This window comes from Bos taurus, chromosome 19 (assembly GCF_002263795.3).
Source record: "Bos taurus isolate L1 Dominette 01449 registration number 42190680 breed Hereford chromosome 19, ARS-UCD2.0, whole genome shotgun sequence".
Taxonomy (NCBI): domain Eukaryota; kingdom Metazoa; phylum Chordata; class Mammalia; order Artiodactyla; family Bovidae; genus Bos; species Bos taurus.
In genome coordinates this window covers 52,246,908-52,271,282 of record NC_037346.1, presented here as the reverse complement: position 1 = coordinate 52,271,282, position 24,375 = coordinate 52,246,908, and the positions used below count along the sequence as shown (strand labels likewise).

The window sequence follows — 24,375 nt, the reverse complement described above, 5'->3', positions numbered from 1 at the left end:
GTTCAGGTTACTTTTGGAAAAAATATGTGCCCCTGCTCCCAAAAGGAGCATTATTTCAATTGAACATTTCTTTAGCATTTAGGCAGACTGCTGTGGTTTTTGTTTCTAGGGTAACACACACATTTTTCTTTGTAGGCTCTTCAGATTTTGATGCAGAATTGTCAACCAGAGAAGAGAGGAACAGGTGGGAAAAGCTAGTTGAGACTATTATTCTGCATGAACTAGAGGTAAGTGACGAGTAGCTATGGGGCTACTTTGGGAAAGTGCAGGAAGGTGTTTCTGTGGCCTCTGCTGAGCCCTCGGTCTGTTGTCTGTTCTGCAAGTGTCCCTTAGAGACAGAAACCCTAGGCTAAGTCACAGATTTAGGTGTTCTCTATTTGGTCACCCCACCCTCCTGTTGCCCTCTCCCCCATCCTGTCCCCTCCCGAGGTGGGCCGGTATGTCAAATTGGGGAATTACTGGGAATCCAGAATGCCGGCAGTCCTTTTCTCTCCACTACTTTTTATAGCAGAACGTGTGAGCAAGAGGCAGAGAAATAAACCCTGTCAGATAAGAATGTTACTGAGAGTAACTAAGCCCATCGGGAAATATAAATCAGCAAGTATTCAAAATAATAGTAATAAAATATAGGTGTCTGAGACTCATTCTGTTTGGAGAGACAAAAACCTGCAAATAAGGAACATATAAATTATGATAAAGATAGGAAATGTGACTATTTGATTATGGGCTAAAACAAGGAGGGCAGCCTCCCAAATCAGCCCACTGGTAAGGTCACACTAGGTATCCAGTCCATCTGAAGTAGCATCTCACTTCCAGATCCCATGTCGCTTTCCTCACCTAGTATCTAGATAAAACCCTCCTGGCAGTGAATGCTCAGATCAGCCAAGATGAGCGCATCAGCTCCAACCCTGTGGCCAAAATCGTGTATGGTGACCCAGCGACCTTCCTGCCCCACCTGCCCAAGAATAGCATGGTTCACTGCTCTAAGATGTGGAGCTGCAGGAAAAGGATCACCATTGAGTACCTCCAGCACATCGTGGAGCAAAAGAACGGCAAAGAATCAGTGCCCATCCTCTGGAAGTTCCTGCAGAAGGTGAGGCTGCTTCGCTGTGACTGCCACTTACATGTCCCCTGGAGATGTGAAGGCCCTGCTCTCATTTAGTCTGATCAGCCCTGAAAATGAGACAGCCATTAAACTACTTTGAGTTTTGAATAAAGTGTCTCTGGCAGAAGACTCAGGGATAGAGCAGAAATCTCCAAACATATCCATCTATATGAGTCATTTGAAACATAAAGTCACAGGTGAAATATATACACGAATTGGAATTAGCAGGAATCTGTAAAGTTCTTGAGGGCCAGGAGGGTTTCTCCCAATCACTAAGAAAAAACAGAATAAAATCTTTCCTTTGTCTGTTCATCTTCATTCCCCAGTGCCTGGAGCAGTTAGTCTCCAAATGAGTGTCTGTTGAATGAAAAAACTTTAGTTGAGAATGCATAGCCAAAATCAAACAAAAAATTTTCCCTGTTCCTGAACCATTCAGAGGGAGGGTGGTGATAGGATTGGAGGAAACAGAGTAGTAACACAGTAACATGTGCATCATACCTTTTAGAGCCAGAATTATACACTGTCCTAACTTTAATCCATTTGAACTCTTATTTTCTACAACAGATTTTCTAATCATTTCCCTCCATGCACCAGTATTTGCAGTCTAGCAAGAAGTAAGATGATGCAGAAATTTTGGTGGGTCAGTTAAAGAAAATGGATTCCCAGTGGGAAGGCCATCATGATAACACTCTGATCTGTCACTGGTGTGCTCAGGTCCATTAAACTGAAGAAGCATAGGTCTTAGGTCTTCAGAATGACACTGGATCATCACTAAGCATCATTGCCTATATGCTTCATCTTCTTCTTCTCAGGAGTGCCTCTCCACACCCAGCCCATCTCATGGGCCCAAGAGGCTGTTTTCTTTCATCAGCGTCTGGCCAACACATTTGATGTGTCAGCCGCACAAGTTTGCTTCTTGACCCTTAGAGGGTAGAACACTGGCCAACACATTGTAAGCAGTCGCTAGGTACTTGCTGAGAGAATGATTTGGCCTATTAACCCATTTGCAAGTATTATGATGTGTTATCATCTAAAATGGCACATTGACCATGCTGCTGCTGCTGCTGCTAAGTCGCTTCAGTCGTGTCCGAATCTGCGACCCCATAGATGGCAGCCCACTAGGCTCCTCTGTCCTTGGGATTCTCCAGGCAAGAATACTGGAGTGGGTTGCCATTTCCTTCTCCAATGCATGAAAGTGAAAAGTGAAAGTGAAGTTGCTCAGTCGTTCCCAATTCTTAGTGACCCCATGGACTACAGCCTACCAGGCTCCTCCGTCCATAGGATTTTCCAGGCAAGAGTACTGGAGTGGGGTGCCATTGCCTTCTCCACATTGACTGTATTAAACTACAAATACATGGCCTGAGCCAGCCACAAAGTCTGTTTCCCAGTATCATTATGTAGATATGTTAAAAAGTGTTCCCGGTGTTCTTCCCTTCTCTAGGAAGCAGAACTGAGACTGGTAAAATTCTTGCCTGAGGTTTTGGAGCTGCAAAGGAATCTAGTGAAACGATTCCAGAATGTTTCAGAAGTTGAGTACAAATCCATCCGAAGTTTCATTAGCAGTCACCATTCAGGTAAGGCTCTGCTCTCACAGGGCATCAGGACTACCCCTGTGGTACAAAGAATTGGTCCAACTCAGGGGCTCCAGTTCAGGGCTAATGTGTGTTCTGTATCCTAAGCTTGTAGCATGAAGCAGTGGGTGCTGTGAATGCCTGGGACACATTAGAGGCTTTTGCTGTAGCAGTCCAGAATCTCCCTCTCTCTTTCTGGTTCCTTAAACTCAGCTTTAGTTTAAACAGCATTTAGAGTGTGTTGGTAATGATATGAAGGTGGGGGTCAAAGATCAAGTAATTCTGTTGGTTTGACCTAGATAGGAGTAGGTGTTATCTTGGAGTTCTTAAAAAGTGTTTTGTTTGCTAGATGGGCTGAAGAAGTTAGCCCTCAGTAGAATCACTATCTTTCTGTCAACATGGAACAAGCTGAGGCGATCGCTGGAGACCAATGGTAAGTCAAATCCCCTTTAATACTAAACATTACAGGAGCACCTCTCTGAAGGCCTATCTCTCCAGTCTAGCAAGCTTCAGGAGTTGGTGATGGACAGGGAAGCCTGGCGTCCATGGGGTCGCAAAGAGTCAGACACGACTGAGAGGCTGAACTGAGCTGAGCTGAACTCTGCCTTTTCTGTGTGTGCACAGCACCATGCTGTGTGCCTCTAATGCTGAACTCTTGTGGGGGTGTCTGATGAGTGAATAACATATCAGAAAGAACAACCCCTCAGTCCTCTAAAGTCCTATAAATTCAAAATAAATTTTATAAAATCAAAGTAAAGTATATAAAATCAAAAAGGAGCTGAGAATATTTCAAACTTGTCAGCACATAAAAGAGACGTGGAAGACAGAAGCACCCTTGGTTCCCAGCTCTGTTCTGTTGAGGGGGCTTCTGCGTTGCTCGCCTTCCCACCGTGGTAGGCTCCCAGTCCTGAGGCTATGAAAGAAACAGCAGGGAGGTGACTGCCCCTCTGTCGTTTAAAGGTGAGATCAAGCTGCCTAAAGACTACTGCAGCTCCGACCTGGATCTGGACACTGACTTGGAAGTCATCCTGCCTCGCCGCAAGGGCCGGGGCCTCTGCTCCACCGCCTTAGTCAGCTACTTGATTAACTTGCACAATGAAATTGTCTATGCGGTAGAGAAGTTCTCCAAAGAAGACAACAGGTAAGCACGCAAGCCGACAGCAGGGGACGCTCTTTCAGCACAGGAAGTCGTTTCTGGGGGGAACAAACAGGAAAATAGGGTCACCAGACCTAGAGACAGCAAGCCAGGCTTCGGGTCCTTCTTAAACAGAAACCCCTTCAGCTACACTCACAAGTGTCACCGATTTGCGTGTCCCTTCACCTGCACATTGGAGAAGGAAATGGCAACCCACTCCAGTGTTCTTGCCTGGAGAATCCCAGGGACGGGGGAGCCTGGTGGGCTGCCGTCTATGGGGTCGCACAGAGTCAGACACGACTGAAGCAACTTAGCAGCAGCAGCAGCAGCACCTGCACAGCCTGTGGCAACGTCAGACAGGAGCTGGCTCTGCATGGACAGGCCACGTGCACCTCACTGGGACCCTGAGCTCTGTCTCTCTGTCCCCAGCTACTCCGTCGATGCCTCTGAGATTGCCGACCTGCACGTCATTAGCTACGAAGTGGAGCGGGACCTGATTCCACTGATTCTCTCCAACTGCCAGTACCAAGTGGAGCAGGGCGGGGAGACCCTGCAGGAGTTTGACCTGGAGAAGATCCAGCGCCAGATCATCAGCCGCTTCCTTCAGGGCAAGCCTAGGCTGACCCTCAAGGCAAGGCTGACCTGCTGTATTGATGTGGCCCATGTGTCCATGGTCCACATGTCTGTGGTCTGTGTGTCTGTTTTGCAAAAGTTGCCTCAAGTGTGGCTTTGATCACAGCGATTTCAGAATGAGGAGGGATCCTCTGGACCCTTCGTCCACACTCCCAGTATCTGTCTGTGACCACACCTGCATTCAGGGCCAACAGCTCTGCAGAGTTGTCTCTACATCCAATCCACACCTCAGTACCCCAAGGGTGACTGCAGGTCTCAGTGAACTTAGTCCAGATTTCTCTGCCGTAGTTAATGGCACCACAAGCCACCCACACTGAACCTCATTGTTTTTCCCCTTTTCCTTTAGTCTGCAAACACAGTCTGTCATCTCTACCATCAGGCGCCTTCATTTCACCAACCAGCCTGCTGCTCTAGTTCAAAGCATCTGTCCTTAAGCTCCACTGCTGCAGTAGCTCCCAACCAGTCCCTGTCTTCAGGCTCTTTAGGCCACATTTCTAACATCCAGAAATGCATCTCTCCATCCACTTCCCCGCATTGAATCCCATGACCGCACAGGCTGGATCACTCTCCCTTCCCCGAATGCAGCCTGCACTGTGCTTGTTGCTTCCAGGTCCAGTCAAAGGTGTGGTACTTCGTTCTGTTTATGCTTCTTCCCTGCCTGCAGTTAGGCGGCGAACTGTTCGAGCTCAAGCCTAATTCATTCTGCTCTGTCAGCTGAGTGCCCCTCGCTCACGGTCTGTGCTCAGTGTGTCAGCACCATGTCCTCACGACCTGCCTGCACTGGTGGCTCGAGGGCCACAGAATACTATGTGACAGTGTCTGCTTGGCCATGGCGGGCAGGCTGGGCTCCTCACTGTGTCCCTGTTTCCATAGCTTCCAGGTTAAACACACACATCATGAGGCAACAAGGAGCTGCCAGCTTTGCCGGGTGATGCACTGAAATTCCTGGGACTACCACTGAGTCTCGGCTCAGGCATATATTGTCATCTGATGGAAACCTCCACAGTGGATTCCATTTCCAGTCTTTTTCTTTCCCCTTTAGGGATTACCCACTCTGGTATACAGACGGGACTGGAACTATGAGCATCTCTTCATGGACATCAAGAACAAAATGCCACAGGTGATGATCAACCTTATTTGCCTGTGCCTCCGTCTTACCAGAATGTTTCCATCCACATTAGGACTCTTCTGCCTTTACTCGAGGCATTTGCTGTGAGCACCAAAGAGTTTCAGGGCCTCCCTCTGTTCCAAGTTCAGCGATTTTTTTTTTCCAGAGGGCAAATAGGATAGCAAATCAGTAGAAGTTCTATTTTTGTCATAAATCCTTTTAAAAAGTAGTTATTTATTTTGGCTGTGTTGGGTTAGTTGCCCCATGAGGGACCTTTTTGCATCATAAGAGAACTTTCATTGCAAGGCACAGACTCACTAGTTGTGGCACACGAGATCCTGAATGCATGGGGGCAGTTGCTGCAGCACGTGGGCTTGGTTGCTCCGTGGCATGTGGCATCTTAGCTCCCGGACCAGGGATAGAACCCGCATCCCTGAATTGCAAGGCGGAATCTTAACCACTGGACCACCAGGGAAGTCCCAGCCGAAGTTTTTCTCATTGAGTATAAACAGATTGAAGTCTTGTTCTTGTAGATTTTAGAGATGATGTCGTGACTGTGTATGCTGAGGCAAAAGGTCCAGAGACTTACTTATTCCTGCTTTTCTGATTTATGCATGTTGTGTGTGTTTGTGGGGGCTGTATATCTGTGTGATGTGTATGTGTGTCCATATTCATATCCTCACAAAGTTGATTTGAACATTCAACGAGTTCATCTCTCTTTCTGTAATATACCTGAATATTGCTTCACTTAAGAAGCACCAAGTGCAGACTACTGCTGTTTTCAGAGAGCCTGTCCCATTCTGTGGCCTTGGCAGTGAAGAAGATAAGACTCTTGCAGGGTAGCGGTGCACAGCATGCCCCAACTGTGGACCCATCCTGCTTTTGACTTCCTAGAGTCCCCTCCCCAACGCGGCCATCACTGCCATCAGAGGACAACTGCAGTCCTACAGTGACGCCTGTGAAGCTCTGTCTGCCACAGAAGTCACGTTGGGATTTCTGAGCGCAGCTGGTGGGGATCCAGACATGCACTTAAATGTGTATATCCAAGACATGCTGAAGATGGGCGATCCGACCTCACTGGTTTCAAAGGTGGGTCTCGTGTCTGGACTCTTCCAAAGGAAATCATCATTGTCCCTCTATCGTTTCCCCACTTCCTACTGGGATACACCCCCCAGGGGTACCAATATATGCAGCCCCTGAAAAGGAGGTGAGGCGAGAATACCCCCTCACCCAGCCAGTCTACAGTGTAAACAGAACACGTTGACAGGAGACACAGAGACGTACTTGGAGTGTACGGATCTCAGAACCACAAGTCTGCCGAGGTGTGCGTGCAGACTGCGTGCCACTGGCGGACCCTGAGATGCTACGAGTGGGAGAGGGCTTTCAGAGACATCTTGGAGATGAAGCAGGGAACACGAAACAGAGGTGGCCTCCACAGTGAGGGACGTGGAACTGGTGCAGGGCCGAATGAAAACAGGGCCTCCAATCAGGAGTTCTGCTCTCTTGCAGGCCTTCAATAGATGCCAGTTAAAACACATCATTGCGCTCTGGCGTATCCTCTCTGCCCACAAGTCCGAACTGATGCTTCGACAGGAAAAAGTGAGTCTGGCCTCTTCCTGTCCTCCTGGACCCAGGGAGCTGCGTGTTCCCTTCCCAGGCTTCCATGTGTCACTTATTCTTCTTTCATTACAGGAGCCATTTGGGGAAATTGATTCAAGGTACAAAGCTGATCTCAACCCTGAAAATGCTAAGCTGCTCAACACCTTCCTGAATCATATTGGCCTGGAGGCTTTCCTCCTGGATCTTCACGACATGATGATCCTGAAGCTAAAAAACCCCAAGGCCACAGAGAATTTCAACCCTGAGTGGAGGTACGGACTTGTAGGCACACAAGCACAAGCACACACACTTTGCTTAGGAAGGTGCACACAACATTCTTCCACGTCTTCCAACATCTTCCACAAACATGAAAATCTTCATGCAGAACTTGGTTTCCTGATGATTTACCATTACCAATTGCAAGAGTCATATATTCTCAATACGACAAGTAGAAGTACTATGTCAGAGAGATGTGCATTTTAAATTTGATAGAAAGAACTACATTAATGTATAATGTATAAGAATGCCCACACTGGATATTATCCATCTTTTATACTTCTACCCATCTAATGAGCCAAAATTGGTATTTCATTTTTCCTAGTACTTTCTTATTTACTGGTGAAGCTAAACATATTTATCAGCCATTTGTATATCTTCCTCCGAATTGCCTCTTGATATACTTTGGCTGTTTTTTCTTTTGGGTTATTTGTCTTTTTCTTAATATTTTACCTGTTATGTTACAAGTGCTGTAGCTCAGTCTTTAATTTTATGAAGCCAAATCTGAGAGAATTTTCCTACAGAGACTCTAGGAAAATATACCTCTAAGGGTCTTATCGCTTTTGAACTGTGGTGTTGGAGAAGACTCTTGAGAGTTCCTTGGATTGCAAGGAGATCCAACCAGTCCGTCCTAAAGGAGATCAGTCCTGGGTGTTCTTTGGTAGGACTGATGTTGAAGCTGAAACTCCAATACTTTGGCCACCTGATGCTAAGAGCTGACTCATTTGAAAAGACCCTGATGCTGGGAAAGATTGAGGGCAGGAGGAGAAGGGGACGACCGAGGATGAAGTGGTTGGATGGCATCACCGACTTGATGGACCTGGGTTTGGGTGGACTCCAGGAGTTGGTGATAGACAGGGAGGCCTGGTGTGCTGCGATTCATGGGGTCGCAAAGAGTCAGACTCGACTGAGTGACTGAACTGAACTGAAGGGTCTTCTACCAAGGTTATAAAATATTCTCCCATGTTTTTTCCTTGTTCTTTTATAGTTTTATATATTACATTTGTTTTGTTAACCAATTCACAAAAGTGTGTGGTCTGAAGTAGAAATTGCACTTTACTGTTTTTCTAAATAGATAATCAAATTCCAGTTTTCCTCACCGACATAGGGCTTCATAATTGCTGTTTTCCTCCATTATGTTCTGTGGCATATGCCTATTAACATTTGTATTCTTTGATCTCATTCAAGAAATCTTTACTGGACTTTTTAGTGTAGGGAAAGATGATCACTTCTTAGAGAATTTATGATCTTTGTTAATACAAATCATGAACTGGAATACAGCTTTATTTGAATGGTGAGGCTTTGTTTTTTATATAGCAGACGTATTACTAGAGTGCTTAGAACCATCTGGCTGGGCCCTTATCAAGGGGAGCTCCTTCCTGTAGAGTATGTGCACTCCAGGGAGGGGGCAGCAGGGATGTACTAGAACCTTGACCCCAAGATTCTAGTGCCAGGTCAGTAACTCAGCAGTTAGTTGTCTTTAAGCTAACTCTCAATACTACTGGCCTTAATAAGCACTTTAGTCCTGTGATGACCAAAAAACTGACCATTGATGGTCTCCTTATGTCACGTGACTATTTAATGCTGTCTATTGTTCCTTGGTTTTTCAGCCTGAGAGATACACTCGTGAGTTACATGGAGACTACAGACAGTGAAATTCCTCCTGAAATGGAATCTCAGTTCCCAGAAGAGATACTGCTTTCCAATTGTGTCGCTGTGTGGAAAATGGCTGCTGAACTGAAACGGAATCGACAAATGAGATAGAATGATTTCCTGTCTCTACAGGAGACTTGGGCAGAGAAGGCTCTTCCCTCCTCATGGGTGGGTGCTTAGAAGGAAAGCTGTGGGCACAGCACTAAATTTGAGACCAAGATGTGCTGTGCTGGCTGACAGCATCTTGAGAACCAAGCTGTTTCAGGAACATGTGTATATTCAGAAACTTAGCTCCTCATATTCGGAATTGGGAGGTGAGAACTGAAGATTACATGGAACTAGAATAAAGCACCATCCTCTAGGACAGACCAGGAGAGACCAAAAATAGCTTCTCAGCTTCACACATACAAACCTGTGCCCCAGGTGTCCTAGTCTCTTACCACGCGCGTACCCAGCACACCAGGCCCTGCTTCCTCAGACTACTGCATGCTGAGAGGGACGGAAAAGGGCCTTCTTTTCTAGTTTATTCTGCAGTCACAAAAGAGAATCTGGTTTTCTTCCTTCTTCCATTCCTTTAAATTCAGAGAATTGTACAAATATTTCTAGGTCTCCAGGAAGATACAAATACAAGTCAGGCCATTCTGCGAGTGCCTTGAGGCCGAACTAGCCAGCTCTCACCCATGCCCAGAAATGATTCACTGCCAAATTTCAAGGGTCAGAGCCCCAAGCTTTCATTGTGAGGAGCGCTGGGCCAAGAGTCAAGGACACTGTTGGTGTCTTAGTTTCCTCATCTACAAAATGAAAGGGCTGGATTGAAGGCCAGATTTCCTGCCAGTTCTAGTATTCTAGTAAATTCTAAGTGAAAGTTGATCAGTGTGAATTTAGATCAAATGCATCGTTCTGGCATTTCTGGGGAAAGTTTTTGCTTCTATAGGATTCTGATAAATAAACAATAAAGCTCTTAGCATGGTCTTGATTTTCCCAAGTGTATGACTACCTGGTCCTTTCTTTGGGTCTCAGTCAAGGCACAGAAACAGACTCAGAATATACAACCAGGCAAGTTTCTGATAAAGGAAAAAGAGAATAGTCAACACACCCCAAGCTTGTGCTGCTATTCTCACTGTAAGTGTTGTGTCGTATTTTCAAAATCCACTTGGTGCCTCTGACCTCTCTGGACTAATACCTGTTCCTGGGTAGCTCGGCACCTGTTAGCCCTGAGACAACAGTTGTTTACAAGTCAGAGGCAAATGTCTTTCATACACATTCTGAATAAGATGATGACTCGATCAACTTGAAATTGGGCCCACAGAATGGTGAGAGCTACAAAAATAGAAAATGCTTGCCAAGGACAATGTAGGCCCTTCAGCGCCACTGGAGGGAGCTGCAGAACAATCTGTGCTCCAATTTCATTATTTTGGTTTCTCTTCACTGTGGTTGAGGAAGGGAAGCACGGGGACCTAGGATCTGATACCACATCCACTTGCATATAGTAACCTATGTTTATATAATAATTCTATGCAAAGGCACTCTTCCAGGAGTGGAAAAACACTGATTTAGGGGAAAACTGTATTTCTCTTCTAAAAAGGAGTTCCTCCAGGAGAGAACCCATGGTCTGGAACCATAGTAAGAGGAGGTGCTGATTCACAAGGAGATGTGCCCCCTGCTGCCCTAGATCTATCAAGTCCACCCACCTTCCCTTACTCTGTAGTTCCCACTGACTCTGCTTGACCTTCCCTTCCAGCCTACTCATTCTTGTTTCCATTCATGTTCATTCATCTGGACTTTTCGTGCTGCACAGTTCCTTCTGCTTTCAGCCCAAGAAGAAACAGTCACTACAGTGATGGTGACTTAACCTGAAAATCTTCACAACTGATCACTGTCTCCCTTCTTTCTAAGACCTTACTTTGTGTGTATATTATTTATCTTTCATCATTGGCTATAGGATTTCATCATGTGTTAATGGAGATAGTCATGCGCTAATCAGTTACTCCTCAGTTCAGTTCAGCTCAGTCGCTCAGTCATGTCCGACTCTTTGTGACCCCATGAATCGCAGCATGCCAGGCCTCCCTGTCCATCACCAACTCCCGGAGTTCACTCAAACTCACATCCATCGAGTCAGTGATGCCATCTAGCCATCTCATTCTCTGTCGTCCCCTTCTCCTCCTGCCCCCAATCCCTCCCAGCATCAGAGTCTTTTCCAATGAGTCAACTCTTCACATGAGGTGGCCAAAGTACTGGAGTTTCGGCTTTAGCATCAGTCCTTCCAAAGAACACCCAGGACTGATCTCTTTTAGAATGGACTGGTTGGATCTCCTTGCAGTCCAAGGGACTCTCAAGAGTCTTCTCCAACACCACAGTTCAAAAGCATCAATTCTTCCACACTCAGCTTTCTTCACAGTCCAACTCTCGCATCCATACGTGACCACTGGAAAAACCATAGCCTTGACTAGATGGACCTTTGTTGGCAAAGTAATGTCTCTGCTTTTTAATATGCTATCTAGGTTGGTCATAACTTTCCTTCCAAGGAGTAAGCGTCTTTTAAAATCATGGCTGCAGTCACCATCTGCAGTGATTTTGGAGCCCAGAAAAATAAAGTATGTCACTGTTTCCACTGTCTCCCCATGTATTTGCCATGAAGTGATGGGACCAGATGCCATGATCTTAGTTATCTGAATGTTGAGCTTTAAGCCAACTTTTTCACTCTCCTCTTTCACTTTCATCAAGAGGCTTTTCAGTTCCTCTTCACTTTCTGCCATAAGGGTGGTGTCATCTGCATATCTGAGGTTATTGATATTTCTCCCGGCAATCTTGATTCCAGCTTGTGCTTCTTCCAGCCCTGCGTTTCTCATGATGTACTCTGCATATAAGTTAAATAAGCAGGGTGACAATGTATCGCCTTGACGTACTCCCTTTCCTATTTGGAACCAGTCTGTTTTCCATGTCCAGTTCTAACTGTTGCTTCCTGACCTGCATATAGGTTTCTCAAGAGGCAGGTCAGGTGGTCTGGTATTCCCATCTCTTTCAGAATTTTCCACAGTTTATTTTGATCCACACAGTCAAAGGCTTTGGCATAGTCAATAAAGCAGAAGTAGATGTATTTCTTTTTTTTTTTTTTTTCAGAGTTCTAGGACTTTTAATCTGTCCCCAAATTGCTGAAGCTGGAACTCTCTTTCTCTTGCTTTTTCCATGATCCAGTGGATGTTGGCAATTTGATCTCTGGTTCCTCTGCCTTTTCTAAAACCAGCTTGAATATCTGGAAGTTCACGGTTCACATATTGCTGAAGCCTGGCTTGGAGAATTTTGAGCATTACTTTACTAGCGTGTGAGATAAGTGCAATCATGTGGTAGTTTGAACATTCTTTGGCATTGCCTTTCTTTGGGATTGGAATGAAAACTGACCTTTTCCAGTTCTGTGGCCACTGCTGAGTTTTCCAAATTTGCTGGCATATTGAGTGCAGCACTTTCACAGCATCATCTTTCAGGATTTGAAATAGCTCAACTGGAATTCCATCACCTCCACTAGCTTTGTTTGTAGTGATGCTTTCTAAGGCCCACTTGACTTCACACTCCAGGATGTCTGGCTCTAGGTCAGTGATCACACCATCGTGATTATCTTGGTCGTGAAGATCTTTTTTGTACAGTTCTTCTGTGTATTCTTGCCACCTCTTCTTAATATCTTCTTCTTCTGTTAGGTCCATACCATTTCTGTCCCAATCAGTTACTCCTAGCTTCAGGCAATGGCAACACAGAAGCAATCACTGTGAAGAAAGGGTAGGGTTAAGTAGGTAAAGCTACCCATGTCCAGCTCTGCACAAGAGCACTGCTTGCTTCTGTTACGGTTCTTTAATGACTAAGTTGTGTCTGATTCTTTGTGGCCCCATGGACTGTAGCCCACCAGGCTCCTCTGTCCATGGGATTTCCCAGGCAAGAATACTGGAGTGGGTTGCCATTTCCTTCTCCAAGGGATCTTCCCAATCCAGGGACTGAAACTGTGTCTTCAGCATTGGCAGGCAGATTCTTTACTGCTGAGCAACCAGGGAAGACCAAGGGCACTGCTACATCTGACTTAATGCATTGGTGCCAAGTATAAGGTTGGTGTATCAGCTGGGCCTGAAGACACACTAGAGGTGGAGATAAGAGAAGAGCCCCTGAGGCCTTGAGTTGAATAACAATCCATCCATGCCATTATTAGCATCTATATAGCTTTCTGTCTTTTCTAAGCTCTCTGATCACTAATTAATCCCATGCTCAAACATTATGAATCCCATTTCCAACTGGAAAAACACCAGGAATATGTCTTCACCCAAGAAAGTAAATGCTGACAAGATTCACACCTCATCAGACTGAAGTGTATTCTGAGGACAGCAGGGCTGTTCTTCCTTCTGAGGAGCTTGGATTATTTCAGGAAGCCATCTGGGGCAACAGCAGAGAGAAACTGGAGAGGAAAGCACCCAGTGGGAGCACATGGACACCACCCCTGTGACTGCATATCCTCTAAAGGCCTGCCTTTAACCCTGCTCCCCTTCTTTTATACTGAGACCCACGTGGGGTGTCCCACTTTCCCCAGCATTCCCTCCTCATCACCACGCCTGTACCCTGAAGCACATCAGAACCTCCATCCAGACCACTGCTCTCTCCTCAGCACCCAAAAACTGTCTCCGTCTCCACAGGCCAGTGAATGGCTCCGGATTACTGGATCGAAAGCCCTCTGCATCCTGTCTGCTCTGTAACATGACAAGAGTATAGCCCAGGTAGACCCCAGAGTAAAGTCTGGCCTCCCGTCTCTCTGACTTTGGGAAAGCCACTGACCTCTTTACCCCTCAATTTCCCCATCTGTAAAATACAGTGCTGTGGTGAGAAATAAGAGGGTGTGGGTAAATCACAACACAGTGCCTGGTCTGCTGTGAGTGCTCAGGAAACAGTCCTCATCCCCTCTCCCAGCTGAAAACTTACATCTCCAGACCCACCAGTGGTCAATGCCATATGAAGCCTTTCCCAAAACTCAGACTCCAGTTCTGGTCTCCCATATTTTCCTCTTAAGGTCTATATTCAGACTACTTACTAGATGCTTCTCCGAATTCCCCTGGTAGAACATGGACCACTGGTTAAATTGCTACACCTCAGCCTAGCTGGCCGCCTTTCAGTACATCAAATAAACCGACCTCTTTCCTGCCTCAGTCCTTTACATGTGCTGTTTCTTTGCCTGAAACGCTCTCATACTCACCCATCAGGTCTCCTCTTACTACCAGTTTAAGCAGGCTCCCATATTATTTTCAGGCCAGTACTTAACACAACTGCAGTTCTACCATCAGGAAGTTGCAACCCCATCATCTCGCACAACATCTGGCACAAAGAGAATGGAATCACCATTCACTCAATGGACAAGCAGGGGTCAGTGCTCTACAAGTTGCCCTTGTTTGTCCTTCTGCTCACCAAGATCCACTGAGTCAAATTTGAGTCTGGACCCACTAAGGACTGTGTCCTGTCCTCAAAAAGAGTCACTGAAACTGAGGTCAAGGTATCATGTAAACGGAAGATGCTTGGTGACGGCATTCAGGACACACTACCCCCAGAATGGCACTTTGCCCTGTTGATCTTGAGCTGGAGAAACTGGAGACAACAGCGGAAGAAGCAAGGTCATTCCTGCTTCTCCAAAGTGTGTGCTTAGTCACTCAGTCGTGTCCGATTCTTTGCGACCCTTTTTTTGACTAGAGCTCACCAGGGTCCTCTGTCCATGGGATTTTCCAGGCAAGAATACTGGAGTAGGTTGCCATTTCCTCCTCCAGTGGATCTTCCTGACCCAGGAATTGAAACTGCGCCTCCTGTGGATCCTGTATTGACAAGTGGATTCTTGACCTGCTGAGCCATCAGAGATGCCCCGCTCCTCCCATTTTTCGTTCCCATTCTCCCAGGTGAAATGTCCCTTCCTTGTACCAGGAGGGAGAGGGAAATTCTTATCACCAGAGGCAGGGCTTTTAGGGCCGAGAAGGCTGTATAAGCAAACCTTGATCTGGTTTCATCATTTACTTCCCACAGCCCAAACAATCTCTGCCTTAAAAAATTCATTGTTTCTTTTTCTTAAATATATAAAGCTTCCTGCTCCGGTCACTTCTTCAGGTTTCTATTCTCCAATGAAAGGTCCCTTGTACATGTAGAAATTCAGTAAAATGTATACACATGCTTTTCTCCTGCAGATCTGTGGTTTTCAGTGTAACTTTCAGATCCCATCAGGGCCTTTGGAGGGGCTCCACAGCTGCAAAGAAAGGCCTGTGAAGCCACATATTGTAAATGGCAGAGTTTCAGTCAGTGGAGTGAAGGAGGGGTCCTCCTGAGCTGAGCCCTGGCCAGCACTGTTACATGGGCCAGAAGTAAGCTCTGACTGTCTGCTGTTACAGCAGCTGGTGGAGCCCTGACTACACAGATGATGGTGATGTAGAGCAGCACTGTCCAACAGACGATGCAGTCCCAATGTGACATTTTAACGTCTCAAGTAATAGTCTTAAAGAATGTAAAAACAAACAAACAAAAAAAGAATGTAAAAACAAACAGGTGAAATTAGCATATCTTTTTATTTAACATAATATCTAAAATAAATATTTTCAACACGAAATCCATGTAAAACTTATCAGTGAAGTATTTTGCATTACTTTTCTCATACTAAACTCTGAAATCCAGCATGAACAGTATACTCACATCTCAACTCAGACCAGCTACATGTGGAGAGCTCAGAGCGACCTGTCTCTTGGCTGCTGTGTCAGATGATGTGAGTTTAGAATGTTCAAATCTAAAATGGTTAGGAAGGGACTTCCCTAGTGGTCCAGTGGTTAAGATGCTGTGCTTCCACTGGAGGGGGCATGGGTTCAATTCCTGATCAGGGACTAAGGTCCCGCATGCTGTGCCCTGGCAAAGGTAAAAGAATAAATACATAAAAATAAAATACAGTGGTTAGGAAGCCTCAGGTTGTTCAGAGCCTGTGCTTGTGTTTGTTTCTATGGAAACTCTGGAAACAATAGAAAAAAACTCTAAAAGTCACAGCCGAGGAGGCAGTTGGTATGGCGGGCTCAGAGAGAACTGTGTTTGAGTCCAGGCTGTCCTGATTTCTCAACGCATGATGATTGGTAAATAAATGGTCTACTCTCTCTGACTCAGTTTTCAAAAGGGCACAGATGAAATGAGATCCGGCACATTCAGGGTGTCATGGCCGTAGACTGTTGCACAGATTAATTTGAAGAGGACAGTGGAGACCTGGGGTGTATATGTAGTATGCATTTAAGAAGCAGTTGCTGCTGTCATGCATTGAACCTCCTCGAATTCTATTTGCTCCACCCTCCTCTGTCCTCACTCTCTCTCCCACATGAACTGAGTGTCTAATGCAGGTCAGGCAGCTCACCCTCAAGGTCTGGTTTTACTAAGAATTGAGTCTTTGGGGACGTGGCCCTGGGAGGAAGCTACTTGATGCAAAACTCTGATGATGGAAAGAGGTTGGACAGGAGGAAGAAGGGGCATGGTTTAGGACTCAGGCTGCAATGCCAGCAATCACGTCTTGCCCATGCCCCAGTAATCCATTTACTCAAAAATGAAATGATGCTGGGGATCTGGTGTGATTGGTCTGTCATGCCCAGTCTACAGCCTCATGGTGTCCAGGAGCAATGCTCTCAGTGCCACCAGACCCAAAAGTGGCAGCTGAGGGCTCTGCAGCCACATCCCTGCAGGCCCCACACCCAGTGGGCAGGGGAGGCTGAGGGTGCTCTGCTGGGGACCAGCCTCAGCAGAGTCCAGGGATACCCTCAAGATGAACAGCATCAGCAAATGAATGACACGGGGAGGCCAAGCTTTGGTGAGCGAGGCCCGTAACTTTATTTTCAAAAGGAGCTTTTATACCCTGACTTGTACATAGAGGGAAATGAAAGATGCAAGGTCATGCAGAGTCAGCCCAAACACTCCAGTAGCTTTGCCCTTATCAAAACTGGGATTTTTTTTCTGTGTGCCTTTCCATAAACAAGGGTCTTATGCTATGTACATTATCTTCTGGCCTGGAGGCCCGTTGACATTATATGACCTTTTTTGTTAAAGGTTGATCAACCAGAAAACTTGTTTTCCCTTGAAGTGTTTTTTCTTTATATTTCTAATCTGTGTCAGCCTCAGAAAGTACTAAAGAGAGTTACATTCTCACGGAGCAAAGGTGCAGTGGGTCACAACAAAGAAAGAACTTATTAGCTCAAAGGTCTGATGTGGTTAATACCAAGGCTACTACTTGTTTTTTTTTACATTCCAACTACATTAACTAATGCACTCCCAGGTGCACAATGGATAAGGGATATGGGAACTTGGCAGCAAGCATTGGCCCAATAATGAAGCCCTTTACCAGTACTATCTATTCTAATAATTTTTCATCCCTCAAAGGGCTCTATGCTCATTAGGACTTTTAGAATGCTTAGGCTTCCCGTGCCTTTCATGGTTGGGAAGTTGTGAACAATCATGTGCGTTAGTTGTAAGAGTAAGGAAAAACCTGTCAAGCGAGCTAGAATGTCAACAGAGGGGTTAGAATAGAAATATTCCTTTCATGCCCAGGCGACTTATCAACTTAGAGCCCTAAGTTGATTTTCTCCAGAGAAAGGTGGTCAGGGAGAGCCCCCTGCTAATATCAGAAGAGCGGTTGAAAGGCATAGTATAGTAAACAGTAGACAGACAGATTTTGGTTTCAGGGTAGATGCTCGAGCAGGTCCAGGGAATCCCTCAAGTCCTGATCTGCCTTTGCCTGTCAGGTCTTCTCCGCATGACCTTTGTCGTGGGTGGGATCTCCCGTGGTGGCTCCTGGCAATGCTCTGTGAGCTGATAGGGGTGGGGAGCAGTGGGCTTCCCCATTAGTGCTGGAGTGGGGCAGGGACCTTCATCTTTTTTGAGATAAAGTCTACCTGGGAATTCCCTGGCAGTCCAGTGCTTAGGACTTGATGCTTTCATTGCCATGGCCTGGGTTCAATCCCTAGTCAGGAAACTGGGATCCTGTAGGCCTCCCAGAGAGGGAAAAAAAAAAAAGATCAAGTCAACCTGGAGCAGAGCTAACCTGGGCTAACCCAGGGGTGAATAGCAAACCCTTGGCTGCCTAAAGTATGATTATTTTTATAAAATATGTTTTGCATCAATTTATCTACCTTTGTAAATTCTGCTGCTGATGTTGGCAAACAGCCTGTTATCCTTCCCCTCCCCTTTTAAAATAATTTTAATCCTCTGAAAGGACCCAAGTGCATCTAAATCTTTGAATCTTTGTGCAGTGCTGATGGCTGAATCTTCTAGAGACTTCTGGCAAAGCCCGTGGAGCTGGTGCCTGTAGGGGACTGAATTGTGTCCCCTACAAAGAGTTACATTCTTGATCATAAGCACCCATGACTGTGACCTTCTTTGCAAATAGGATTTTTGCTGATGTAATTAACTAAGTTCAGATGATGTCATATGGGACTTGAGTGGCATCCTAATAAGAAGAGAAGACAGAGACACAGGTACAGGGAGGTGCCATCATGGGAGCCATGAAGTTATTTCGTTATGTATGTCTTACTTCTGCCCCTCCTGCCTCCCTAAATAAGAAAGGAACCACAGTTCCTTACAGGCTGTTCTTCTGTCTGGGCAGGCCTGCCAGCCCAAGGTGGGTGAACTAATTTGGTGCTGAACCAGGACCAAATTTTTGGGCCTCAATGTTTTAACTTGGGAAACACCTGACCCTGGGACAGCTCTTACTCCATGGGGTCCAAAGAACATGATCCTCAGGCAAGAATACCCAGGCCCAGAAAACTGACTTTCATCAGTCAAACTTTGCCTTAACCAAGCAGAACTCCAAAGCCTGTTTCATGAGAAACTTAACTGCAGATCTCACTCCTGTCTTTCCATGAGGAAAAACAGCTGAAAGGAAGATCTGAAGGCAGGCTGGGAAATAGATGCAAAACGAAACCAGGAAATACAAGCCCCTGTTGTTCTGCACGGCTCTAGATTTACTGTGGGCATTATGTTCAGCCTGCTTGGTCACACAGGCCCTGCTTTGAGATGTCTGGACGTTCTTTTCTGGAGTAGGGCCATGGAGCTGTGCGGCCCAGCAGGGCAGAACCACGTCCCTGGCCTACCTTCCCCCACAAGGTCCCTTGGTCCAGTCTCTTACCACACTTACCCTCCCAGCAAACTGTGCCCTGAAGAGCATCCTGCCTACAGACGAACCCAGGATTATCAGATAAGCAGGCAAGGAGCAAGACCAGCCCCAAAGTATGTTTGTGGCCCAACCAAATCCATTCTACAAATGCTGGTGGTTACAATAAGATTGAGGAAATTTCAAATGATCTAATATCTAAGGGATCAGGAAGATACTCTATACTGGGTTTTTGCCAGGTGGGCTGTGGGGCTAAGTCCAGGGGCTCCCCTGTCATGCAGCTGACTTGGGGAATGATGACCAGCAGACTTTCCACAAGCAGAGCTTCTATGTGGAGGAGCCAGTCCCTTTGTGAACACTGGACCTAAAGGAGATGTCCAGACTGAAGCCAGCAATGTCCAGAGCACCATCTTTTAGGGACAAAGTGGGAGGTGATGCCATCTGAAACTGTTCATCAAGTACTCTGGCTTCCTCGTCCCCTTCTTCCTTCATCCTACCACCCCACCATCCGCTTCCACCCAGTTGATCTCTGTCTGTGCCTACCTCAGCCCCACAGAATAAACTGCACCTACCACTGTTCTCATATTCTGTTATTTTCTGATTTTCTGGGCTTCCCTGGTGGTTCAGTGGTAAAGAATCCACTTGCCAGTGCAGAAGATATGGGTTCGATTCCTGTATCAGGAAGATCCCCCGGAAAAGGAAATGGCAACCCACTTCAATAGTCTTGCTTGGGAAATCCCATGGACAGAGGAGCTTGGCAGGCTACAGTCTGGGGGGTCACAAAAGAGTTGGACATGGCTTAGCGACTAAACAACAATCTTATTTTCAGATTTCGTTAAATCATATATTGTACATTGTTTAATGTTATATTATTTTTTTTATTTTTAAAAACTGTACAGGATTTCCCTGGTGATCCAGTGGTTGAGAATCAGCCTTCCAAAGAAATAATTAAGAATCTGCCTTCCAATGCAGGGGACATGGGTTTGATCACTGGTCAGGGAACTAAAATCCCACATGCCTCAGGGCAACTAAGCCCACCCACTGCAACTGAGACCACACACCCCAACTAAGACCCGATGCAGCCAAAAAAAAAATTCTGTGCATGTTTCAATGCCTACATTTATCGCCTTGATACAGACTAGGGAATGTGAGGGGTTTTCTCTGTGAGTATTCAAGATGGTCTCCTAACACCTGGCTTTTCCATCTTTTCTGTCTTCATTCGATTCAGTTTGTGTGTTTTGACTTGGTTCTTTGGGTTGTTAACCATCGTTCTGGTTTAGCTGACACATTGACAGGGCCACTTCCCACTAGGTCCTCAGCACCTGGACGTGTCCAGTGTCCAGAACCTCGATCTACTTTGGAACACCAGCAAGACAGAATGTCCACACTGACCATGCCGCATGCTGACTTCTCAGAAAGTTGGAAGCCGAGGCCTCCTGCTATAAGTGGCTTCCTCTGTCGGAGAGATTAGTGCTCTGATGTCACTCTGAACTCCATGCCTGGGAGCGCCCTGAGCAGCCAGGCTAACACTGGACTGTCCAGGCTGAAGGAAGACTTGTTAGAGGAGGTGACCTGACACGCCAGCTGGCTTGTCCCACATTTATCTTGAACCACAAACTAAACTGAAGGCACAACAGTGGACCACCCCTCCCCCATTTCTCTAAGGATGGATTTTTAAAAATCCCTTTCCTGTTTCATGGTTCCTGTAAGGAATGGACAAGGACATGGAGAAGAAGGTGGAGGGAAGATGACTCTGAGGGCTTTCAAATGGCATAAAGACACCTCCTTTGTAGGGCTTGGTCTTTCACTGGAAGAATTAAAATTCCTTAAGGCTGTGTTGGGTTTTATTTTCTTATATTTTTGGTCACTCTACATGTTGTGTAAGGGTCTTAGATCTGGCAGGTAAATGTGTTTTCTCAGGCCACATGATGTGTTCCTTCTGACCTCACCTGGTGTGGTATCCTGACAGTGAAGCCCACTCTGTTGGTCCTTTAGCAACACCCTGGATCACCTCGGGGCTGGCCTAGGATTCTGATATGGGCACTGGCAGGGTTCACAGGTCCCCGTACTAACAAGCCCAACCAAGCTCTGCTGGCCTCCCCCAAATCCTTAAGCACAGCCTGAGCTCAGACAAAGATGCTGGGGTTCAATGGCCGGGAGAAGCCAACCTTCCAAGAGGCAGGCACTGCAGGAGGGGAACCCCAGAAAGGACAGAGCTTGCTGTTCTCAGCCCAGAGGAAGGACAGTGTCTGGTGGGCGTGGGAAAGGAGAAGATGAGTGGGAGCCCTGAGCCTCTTTTTTTAAATTAATTTTTTTTAAATTTTAATTAGAGGACAAGTGCTTTACAATGCTGTGTTGGTTTCTGCCTCACAACAATGTGAATTGGCTGTAAATATACACATTTCCCCTCCCTCTCGAGCCTCCCTCCCAGCCTCCACCTCCATCTTACCCATCTCTGTTCTCACAGAGCACCAGGCTGAGCGCCCTGTGTTCTTTAGCTATCTATTTTACACTTGGTAATATATATATTTTCAATGCTACTGTCTCAATTCATCCCACCCTCTCCTTACGTCCCTGTGTTCACAAGTCCATTCTCTTGTGTCTCTATTCAGCTCAGTTCAGTCGCTCAGTTGTGTCCGACTCTTTGCAACCCCATGAACTGCAGCACGCCAGGCCTCCCTGTCCATCACCAACTCCCAGAGTTTACCCAAACTCATGTCCGTTGAGTCAGGGATGCCATCCAACCATCTCATCTTCTGTCATCCCCTACTCCTCCTGCCTTCAATCTTTCCCAGCATCAGGGTCTTTTCAAATGAGTCAGCTCTTCACATCAGGTGGCCAAAGTATTGGAGTTTCAGCTTCAGCATCAGTCCTTCCAATATCTCTATTCCTACCCTGCAAATAGGTTCATCAGAATCACTTTTCTAGATTCCATATATATGCATTAACCCGGGGCCTTTTAATAAAATAGTGATGCTCATCCTAAATGACATTTGTAGCATCACATGGGCCTGTGTGAGGACCCTCACAAAAGTTCTCAGGTGGGTGCTCATGGTAGGTTGTGGCTCTGAGCCGTAACAGCCCTAGGATTCTTGGCTTCCAGAGGAGAAGATTTTGATCTGGGGCCAGAGACAAGGCTTGACCACTTGAAGCTTTTGTGTAGCAAAGTTTTAATAAAGCATAAAAGAGACAGAGGAAGCTTCTGACAGACATCAGAAAGGGGCAGGAGAATATCCCTTTAACAGTTTTTAGCAAGGCATCTTATACTTGTTAGCAAGCTGTTGATCACAGATAGAAGAAACACCTCAAGGCTGAGAGAGTTCTACAACACCCAAATCTGCACAACGGGAATCCTTTCTGGAGGAGAATGTCTCTGGGAGAGATATACTGTATACCTCTTGAAGGAAAACAGACTTGCAAACAAGATACATTAACATAACTTAAGAGAAACATTTCCATCAGTAAGATGTACTGTTTTGTTGGGCAATTAGCAGGTCAAGGTTGGAAAACAGTTACTTTCAGGCAGAACTGATTGTAGTCATCAGTTCAGTTCAGTTCAGTCATTTGCTCAGTCGTGTCCGACTCTTTGCGACCCCATGAATCGCCGCACGCCAGGCCTCCCTGTCCATCACCAACTCCCGGAGTTTAATCAAACTCATGTCCATCGAGTTGATGATGCCATCCAGCCATCTCAAACTTTTTTTAAGTTCCACACTTCTTTTTCTACCTTTTATAATTAATTGTGCCACCAAGCTGGGATAAGATAAAACTATTTTTCTTGGGGTCACTGGTAGATGGAGCCATTCCAATGAGCCTTCTTGCCACAAGCACCCTGTAGGTGTATGCTCTGTGGCAAGAATAATTAAATCCCATCCTCTGGTAATATTAATCCTAATTAACTGATCATTTAAGGCCTTATCCACTTTAACAAGAGCCGATTCGGCCTCACTAGTCAATTCTCTCTTAGAACTAGGATAAGGATCGCTTTTGAAGCAATTAAACAGAGGCTTTAAATCTGCAGTGGTCAGTTTTAAATGTGGGCGTATCCAATTAATATCCCCTAATAATTTCTGGAAATCATTTAAAGTTAGTAAAGGATCTCTCCGCAGCTGCAAAGGGGCATGACTCACGGTATGGGTATTTAATACCCTCCCTAAATAAGAAAAAGGAGGATTTACTTGTATCTTATCTGGAGCTGTCTTTAAACCCCAGCTTTCCAAGGCCTCAATCAGTTCAGATAAAATTTGTTGCAACAAGGCTCTGTCCTTATAAGCTGCCAAAATATCATCCATATAATGTATCAAATATAGATCTTTATACTTTCCTCTAACATTTTGCACAGCTTGGTCTACAAATTTCTGACACAGGGTAGGGCTATTTTTCATTCCCTGAGGCAAAACCTTCCATTGGAAACCTTCTATAGGGCTGTTTAAAATTAGCTGAAGGGAGACTGAAAGCAAGCCATTTATAATCCTGATCAGCCAGGGGAACGGTAAAGCAACAATCTTGTAGATCTATAACTATCACATTATACTGAAAAGGCACAGCCACTGGGGAAGGGAGGCCTGGCTGGAGGGCCCTCATGTCTTCCATAGTTGCGTTAGTAGCCCTCAAATCTTGTAACAATCTGCATTTTCCTGATTTTTTCTTAATAACAAAAATAGGAGTATTCCAGGGGCTATTAGAAGGCTCTATATGGCCAGCTGCCAGTTGTTCCATAACTAAATCCTCAGCTGCCTGTAACTTTTCAGCTGTTAAAGGCCATTGTTCCACCCATACCAGATCATCAGATTTCCAGGTAATAGGGTCGGCAGCAAGAGCAACAGCATCTAGGATAAATTTGAATATCCCAGACCTTCTGTATTTTTGTTAGGAACCGCCTCTAATGGAGAAACAATTTTCTGCTGATCTTTACCAAGCCCCTTATCAGGATTATACCTCATTTGCAGCATTTGATTAGTAACCTTTTCATCCGGGCTATATAAAAGCATTCCCATCTGAGATAATATATCTCTCCCCCATAAAGAAAAAGGTAGTGAAGGAATCATATATGGACAGAAAGTGTCTTGTGCCCCCTTCTCATCTGACCATGTCAAAATTTGTGAGCTCTTAGCAACCAAAGGCACTGACCCTATACCTACCCGGCCGGCACTGGTCAAGCAT

At 45.8% G+C, this 24,375-nt stretch overlaps 1 protein-coding gene across 1 annotated transcript in view; it reads left to right on the top strand.

Annotated features, from left to right (window-relative positions):
* LOC512869 (ring finger protein 213-like) overlaps positions 1 to 10,066 on the top strand; it is a 128,565-nt gene extending 118,499 nt beyond the window's left edge. The window contains exons 57-67 of the mRNA XM_059878372.1: positions 136 to 227; positions 842 to 1,093; positions 2,547 to 2,679; positions 3,026 to 3,109; positions 3,637 to 3,817; positions 4,241 to 4,442; positions 5,487 to 5,564; positions 6,447 to 6,641; positions 7,062 to 7,151; positions 7,245 to 7,423; positions 9,038 to 10,066. Coding sequence (XP_059734355.1) covers positions 136 to 227; positions 842 to 1,093; positions 2,547 to 2,679; positions 3,026 to 3,109; positions 3,637 to 3,817; positions 4,241 to 4,442; positions 5,487 to 5,564; positions 6,447 to 6,641; positions 7,062 to 7,151; positions 7,245 to 7,423; positions 9,038 to 9,191 — 1,640 coding nt within the window. The 3' untranslated portion in view covers positions 9,192 to 10,066. The remainder of the gene's footprint in view (positions 1 to 135; positions 228 to 841; positions 1,094 to 2,546; positions 2,680 to 3,025; positions 3,110 to 3,636; positions 3,818 to 4,240; positions 4,443 to 5,486; positions 5,565 to 6,446; positions 6,642 to 7,061; positions 7,152 to 7,244; positions 7,424 to 9,037) is intronic.
* The last annotated feature ends 14,309 nt before the right edge of the window (positions 10,067 to 24,375 follow it).